At 37.1% G+C, this 7,885-nt stretch overlaps 1 protein-coding gene across 1 annotated transcript in view; it reads left to right on the top strand.

The window, feature by feature from the left end:
- The first annotated feature begins 531 nt into the window (after positions 1-531).
- Positions 532-7,885, top strand: part of itga10 (integrin, alpha 10) — a 56,378-nt gene continuing 49,024 nt past the window's right edge. The window contains exons 1-2 of the mRNA XM_051132070.1: positions 532-925; positions 1,446-1,651. Of these exons, the coding sequence (XP_050988027.1) occupies positions 1,600-1,651 (52 nt within the window). The 5' untranslated portion in view covers positions 532-925; positions 1,446-1,599. The remainder of the gene's footprint in view (positions 926-1,445; positions 1,652-7,885) is intronic.

The raw sequence follows: 7,885 nt of genomic DNA, 5'->3' as shown, positions 1-7,885 counted from the left end.
CATAGAGTTGCCAAATCTATAATGTATTTGTTATTAGAATCACTCCGGTTGGAAATTGTAATACTATTTTCTTAAAACCGCACCTGATGTACTAAATTCGCGTAAGATTAGAGTTAAATAGCGTCACACACACACACACACACACGCATGTTGGGTTTACATGTTTTATGGGGACATTCCATAGGCGTAATGGTTTTTATACTGTACAAACCCTATTTTCTATTGCCCTACACCAACCCTACACCTAAACCTAGCCCTCACAGGAGACTGTGCACACTTTTACTTTCTCAAAAAAACTCATTCTGCATGATTTATAAGCCTGTTTCCTCATGGGGACCTCACAAATGTCCCCACAAGGTCAAAATTTACTGGTATTACTATCCTTGTGGGGACATTTGGTCCCCATAACGTGATGAATACCAGGTGCACACACACACACACACACACACAGAAGACAGAGAGAGAGAGAGAGAGAGAGAGAGAGAGAGAGGATTTGTGGGCCAGGCTCAGAAAGAGGGTCCAGTTGTCTGAGGGAGACGAAGGTTTTGCTCCAGAATCAAGGCGCTCTTTCATTTGCTCCATTTCATTTGTATATATTTTGGAGACTTGGAGACACGTTGCGGTCGAAAGAAAGCAGCTACGAACGCAATGAAATAAATTTCACCTCAGGACAGTTGTGCAAAATAATATTTAAGACAATTTTTCATTTCATGTGGAAGGGATAGATGTTTCTTCTTTAGCAGCATTGACAGAAATTACCGGGAAATAATTTTGACAGTTATTTTTGCGAATGTATATATTTTGGGAACCGCTCGTTTGCAGAAGTTGGACTAAACTTATGGGCGCGCTCTTATAACTACAGCAGGTGCTGGAGCCGCGCAAAACTGGATTTTGAATTAACTTTGTTTATGTGGGGAACAAGATGGTAAGTTAACTTAGTGTTTAATTTGTTGGTTTGTCAAGTTTTGCTTAATAGCTATCATTAAGCTGCGTAGTTACCCTAAAATTTAAAAGTGATAAAATATTCTGTCATACACCCTTATGTTTTACCAAAGTCGGGAGAAGGAGATATGAATGGGCTGAAGACATTTTAGCCACCACTTACTTTCTTTGTGTGAAAAAGTTAAGTGATACTGACAATTCCTAACAATTTGCCTAGCATATCCATTTATTTACATGAGTTTGGATAACATAAAGGTGAATAGTGAATAATTTAAGAGTCATATTTGGGTAAAATGTTGTTGTAATATTTATCATTTGTAATTATAAGCACCTTGAGACTGAATATAGTTGTTATTAATTATAGAAACATTATATACTCGTACACGCGTACAGTGTGGTAGCCTACTAATTTGAAACATTTTTTTCAGTACTTGTTTGAGCCAAAACGCGTAAAAAGTTGCAACCAGGCCAAAATACTATACAGTAATGTCTTTCATGCGCAGGGAATGTGAGAGTTATGCCACTGGAGAGGAAGCACATCTCCACCTGAGAGAACACGCGCGTGCGCGCCTGCTAACGTGCGCGCGCTGTATTTACACCCGCTACTGAGAATTACATTTTGAAGAAGTAAAAGAAACTCAATCACCTAACTGACTAATGGAGATTCACAAGTACCTGCTGTTGTTGAAGATCACTGTTCTTCTCAAAGGTGAGTTTAACCAGTTTTTTATGCGTTTAATTGCCTTGATTTGTGCTGTATTGCTTTGTCATGTGATTTTAAATAAAATCACTTTTTGAGTTACACCTACAAAATGATGCAAGTCATGGAATTTAAAACTGTCGTCTTCTGTAATATCCCTCCACTTACAACAAGTTGTTGACTGTGACCCCCAAAAACATGATTTCTTTGTTCAGCTAAACCCTTTTCTACTACAGATACCATAATTACTGATGTGGCTCAGTAAAGTTTAAAGGAGTCATCACATATTTTTGGTTCCTTGAGGTTTACTTATAAAGTTTTATGCTCAAAAATGATTATTTTCAACCCTCATTCTGAACCTCTGTCTAAAATATGAGCTGTTTTAAGGGGTGGGTCCTTTAAGGTGTATCAGGAATTGGCCACTGTTGTGGTTGTCTAATGTCATTTCCAGACAAAGCATTATGACGCATTATGAAGCATTATGAAATCGTTTACTTACAGTTTATGATGCAGCTGCAGTCAGATTTAGTGTGTTTTTGTGAACTCTCCATTACACTGTGCCTTGATTACAAAACAAAATGCTCCGATCGATGCTCAGGAATGATCCAGGATGCCATTAAAAATAAACTATCTACTTGTTTCTTACACTGGAATCCTTCTGATATCTGTACAAAAACCTGAAAGAGCTGTTTAAACCAAACGCATCAAAGCAAACGTTCTTTCACTCAATTTGTCCTATTGACAGCATACTCAAGCACATGCACTGTGTCAGAAAGGGAACTAGAATCTGTATACTGTATCCAGTGTAGACAAGATAGCGGCAGTGATTGTAATTTTTATCTGCTTTTGACACAAGGTGACACTCGCAATTAGTGTATTCAAGTGTCAGCTGTTAAGTGACTGAATGCCAGTGGGCGAGGGCTGTGGTGAGACTGTTCATCAATGCCTTGCTCTGGAGGCAGTGTTTATGCAAACGACTGTGCCCAGGTGATGTCACTTTGCCCCTCGGATCCAAACAAGCAGTTTTCTGAGGGTTATTACAAATATGCTTTTTTATTGATGATGAGGACATTTTAAGTAACTTGCAGGATGCATTAAAGGAGAAGTCCACTTCCAGAACAACAATTTACAAATAATCTACTCACCCTCTTGTCGTCCAAAATGTTCATGTCTTTCTGTCCTCAGTCGTAAAGAAATTATGGTTTTTGAGGAAAGCATTTCAGGATTTTTCTCCATATAATGGACTTCATTGGTTCCCCCGATTTTGAACTTCCAAAATGTAGTTTAAATGCAGCTTCAAAGGGCTCTAAACGATCCCAGCCGAGGAAGAAGGGTGTTATCTAGCGAAACGATTGGTCAGTTTTTTTCAGAAATTTGTTTTAATACTTTTTAAGTACAAACGCTTGTGTAGAACAGGCTCTGGGATGCGCGTCCACGATGCTACGAATTAGTGATGGGTCGTTCTTGAACGATTCGTTCATTTTGAACGAATCTTTAATGTGACTCGGGAACAACGAATCATCTTGGGGAGTGATTCATTCAGTCACGCATGCGCAACATCCTATTAGGTTCTGTACTGGAATTAGTTCACCTGTTTCGAGTCTTCAGTTTTTTTGAGTCGTTCGTTCATATTACAGTGCTGTCATGTGATGAACGAACAAATCAAACCCGAAAACTTGTCAGATAAGAGGTGAGGTGAGCTAATCATAGACTAAAGACCCAGGTAAATAATGAATGAATCTTTTCTGTTTCTTATAGCATTATAGTTTTGTCTTGTTTGTAGTGTGATCAACGTTTGTATAAGCAGTAGCTGTGTTAGGGAAGTAACATGTTGCAAAAATGTACGAAATGAATGAAATGACTCGAAAAAAGATTCATTCGTTTAGCTGAATGAGACTCGAAGGTCTGAATCGGTAAAATGATCCGAACTTCCCATCACTGCTACGAATCACGTCTAAGTTCATCGTCTGTGTACTCCGGCTCAAAAAGGTAGAGTATGTCAAAAAACTACATCTTATTTTCTCCTACAACTTCAGAATCATCCATTGTACCTTTTTGTATGTTAACAGCGTTTGACTTACTTGCACTTTCTTAGTCTTTGTGTCTTCACTTTGTAAACACTGGGTCTGTAGTTCCGCCTACGTTCCGTGTGACCTTTCGAAATGTTTCAGTAGTATGTAGCGTCGTGAACGCACATCCCAGAGCCTGTGCTACACCAGCTTTTGTGCTTAAAAAGTATACAAATTTTTATTTTACGAATTGTATCGCTAGATACCTTTGAAGAATAGAGCCCCTTTGAAGCAGCATTTAAATTACATTTCGGAAGTTCCATTTCGGGCACCAATGAAGTCCATTATATGGAGAAAAATCCTAAAATGTTTTCCTCAAAAACCATAATTTCTTCACCACTAAAAACATAAAGACATGAACATCTTGGATGACAAGGAGGTGAGTAAATTATTTGTGAATTGTTGTACTGGAAGTGGACAAAGGCCTCTTCTGTGTCAAAAGATCAAGGGAAATTTGGTTTCCCATGTCATGACCCCTTTAAAGCTGTCATCTGTAAGATCCCTTCACTTACTTACAGAGTTTTTGGTTATGCCATACAGTAATTACTGATGTGGCTCAGTTACATTTAAGAATAGACTTGCTTGTATTTAATTAAAGTGTGAAGCATGAAAATCTTTGTATCTAACCGTAACTACATCACTTTCCTTGCAGTAGTCTTTTTACTGGAGTTGCTTACATTATACAGCATACGGTATATCCTCTATTAACTGACTTCATCAAGACGTGAAGATTGTGAGGGGGTCTTTTGTTTAAATTCAACACTGGGGGAAACGAAAGATGTTAGATAAAGTACCCTACTTATCATGGCACTATAAGGTATACAACCTCACATATCTGGACAAATTACTATAAACGCTAGAAATACTGCTTTAATGGGCCACAACAGTCGCAGTTGAAGTATTTCCAGACTGTAGTCAAATGTAATGCCACTAGCCATTTTGTACACTCTCATGCTACCTGTTTATATGCATTGTGTCATCTAGGCTGCATACTGTAGGTGTTGGTGTCTGTTTTTGAGCATATATGCTGTGGCGGCTGATGGGTTCTGCAGATGCTATGTGATGAGCAAGCTCTCTGGTGTTCAGCTATGTTCTTCTGTGCTTTAGATGGAGAACACAGGTGTGGACTCTGGGAATTCCACCCCCTTGCCCCCTCCATTTGTCCCTGCATTTCTCACTCACAAACCATCCGCCCCCAGCACTTATAAGAGAGTGGACTGAGACATAACATGAAAAATAAAGACAGCATGAAGCAGAAGAAAAACACTAAACAGAAGCAATCCACTGAAAAGGTTTTCAAGTGGATGGAGTGCATTAAATCTGTTTGGATAGAAGTGTAATTAACAGACTGAGAGAAATTAATGTGAAAATCCAACATTGCAGAAAATGAGGGTGAATGTGAGTCTGCTTAAGCTCAAGAAGAGTCAATAATGGTTAATTTTTGTCCTATTTTATTTATTTATTAATTTAATAAAGTAAAATGCAATTCATACAGTGAGTTGAGACGTCTTGTATGAGGTGCAGGTTTTAATTTTTTTTTAAGTGAAATTCAGCAAGCCTTTTAAAATATTAGATTTTTATAATATTAATATTAGACAAACTGAAGTTACTTCAGGTTGTAAAATTATGTATGCAGTGAATCCCCCAAAACCTAATGATATTTATTAAAATTAATATTAAGTAGTATAAATATGTTAATTAAGTAATCATTCATTGTGTGTGTTATATATATATATATATATATATATATGTGTGTGTGTGTGTGTAAATATTTATACAATATACAATATTTTTGGAGAGTAATGATTTGTACTCTCACATAATTATATATTTAAGACGTGAGGGAAATGTTATTTATTTATTTATAATAATTTTTTTTTTTTTTTTTTCACTTAATGGGTTCATCCAGCTTATATGATATAAAAATTTTGTCTATTTTACGCACTGGTGAATTTGTGGCAAATTCATATCTTTTAAGTCGTATGAAAACTTACGCTTTTTAGAAAATAAAAATGAAGCATTAAGGTCTAATTTGACTCTTAAATCTACCCCTCAATGGACCGTAAGCAGATTGTATGAAAATGCATGAATGAGATTGTACAAATTTATACAAAATTAGACACCAATTCACCAAATCACAAAATGGGTACACAAATTGCCATGAGATTGGCTTTGGTCTTTAAAAGCTTCTTAAAAATAGTATTAAAATTTTTCAAAACTATTCATACATTTCTAAGAAATGTTTTTAAAAGCCTTATTAATTTTGTTTTTTGTAGACATTCTTATATTTCACTGACCTGAAAATAGCCTACAGAAATCTTGTGGAAAAGAAAGTTAAAATAACTAAACTGCGCTGTTTTTAACATGGATAACATTGTTTCCTATTTGAATGGGTTTCTCAGTAACATCTCTCTCTCAGTAATGTGTCCCATATGTGTTCACATATTAGTCATGCTGGCATTACTGAACTGTACATTTACATGTCTAATAGGACTCATTCAAAGTGACATCCATTCAGTGGTGGATGAGTATGCCTATGTCTCAGTGTGGTGTAGGAGTGCATTTATGCGTGTGTAATAAGTGTATATATGTATTTTTGTGTGTAAGGAGTTTAAGAATCTGGACTGCTTTTCCAGACTGTTCACCACCAAACTACATAAATGTTTACAGTTGTCATGACAGAGCCCTGGAGGCATGGACCAAGAAAAACCACAGAGCTGAAACAGAGGACCAAAGATACTTTACATCTCTTTCACACATAGAAACAAACACTGATGAAATACGAGCACAAGTGTAAATGAGAAGAGGGGAGTATTTAGAGGCAGGTTTTAAATGAGGATAGTGTGGAAAAGATAAATGACACCCAAATGCCACTTCTGGATGGTTCATTCACACTTAAACATGTTTGAATGGGTCAGTGGAGCTGATGATTAAACTCTTCTCAGAACTAACTTCACTTTTCCTATACATGTTTTCATCTCAGTGTCGTTTTAAACTGATGTATGAAGTCAGTTCACCTCAAGTTCACACAAGTGTCCTGTGGAGTAACTGCTGGTGTGGTTCATCACATTAAACCTTTTTGACTTGAGGGACCCCCATGAAAGATTTATGTTATTTAAAAAATCCACATTGTTTTATACATATTTTGGACTATGGGGGCGCCATTATTTTGATGACGTGAAATGGTTGCACTCGGTGAACTACTGGCGCTGCCTATTGCTATTTTTACCAAACACAACTCGGAATACACAACTCAGAAAATAAAATGCTGATACGATGACCACAGCTACTGAAAGAGCTTACAGGTGGCGATGGATATAAGTGTAGGCTTAAACCAAATGTCGTACCATCAATTTTATGTTTACAGCCTGCCAGGATGGCATCTAGCGTTTCTTGTCTCTGTCGTTTGTAAGCTCTTTCAGAAGCTGTGGTCTACTAAAAGCCTCAAAGGCATCAGGGCTAAAGTGGAGAGAACAAAGACGTGGGTCTTTTATGAAATTTTATTCATCCACAGGTGTCTTCCCATTTTTTTCTCCTCTTCTTATCGCTAGGAAAGCAGTGAGAACTTACATCACTTCTCTTGTTGCCCTTCGACTGGAAATTACAACCAAAGGCCACACAATAGATGCATTTCTGTTACAACTTAACTCCGTTAAATTTTAGCGATTAAAAATTATTTTGAAATTACAGCGTTTCCATTAATGATGTTACACGGCTAAACGTAATTTTTTCCTCTCGCCATAAGTCATGGCAACGGATTTTGGTGGGATTTTGAAGGATTTTGGCTAGTGCCACTGCACTAACCATTATATTTATTTGAATGAGGCGTAGGCGTATCTTTAGAGTGGCAGTGCGGAGAGCCGCTTATTAAAAATGTTGCAGCACAGTTGGTATATAGAGTGGCCGTGATCAGCTCCAGTGGCTGTGTCGGAGCTGTAATGCACCACAGATGTGTGCAGTGTAAATTGTTAAATACTTGAAAGCAGCCACATATCAAATGTGTCTTGAGCGTTGTAGTATATTGAAGAATGATCATATGATGAATGCCATATGACCTGTAAATGCAATAAAAAGGTTTCCATTGCAGTTTTGCAAAATATCCCTTTTTCGAATTGCCTTAAAAAACACCTCATGCGACTATAAAAATTGTTTTGTGATATATGAGCGTTTTTGC

This window comes from Labeo rohita, chromosome 16, assembly GCF_022985175.1.
Source record: "Labeo rohita strain BAU-BD-2019 chromosome 16, IGBB_LRoh.1.0, whole genome shotgun sequence".
Lineage (NCBI taxonomy): Eukaryota > Metazoa > Chordata > Actinopteri > Cypriniformes > Cyprinidae > Labeo > Labeo rohita.
This window is presented reverse-complemented; position numbering and strand designations above follow the sequence as displayed.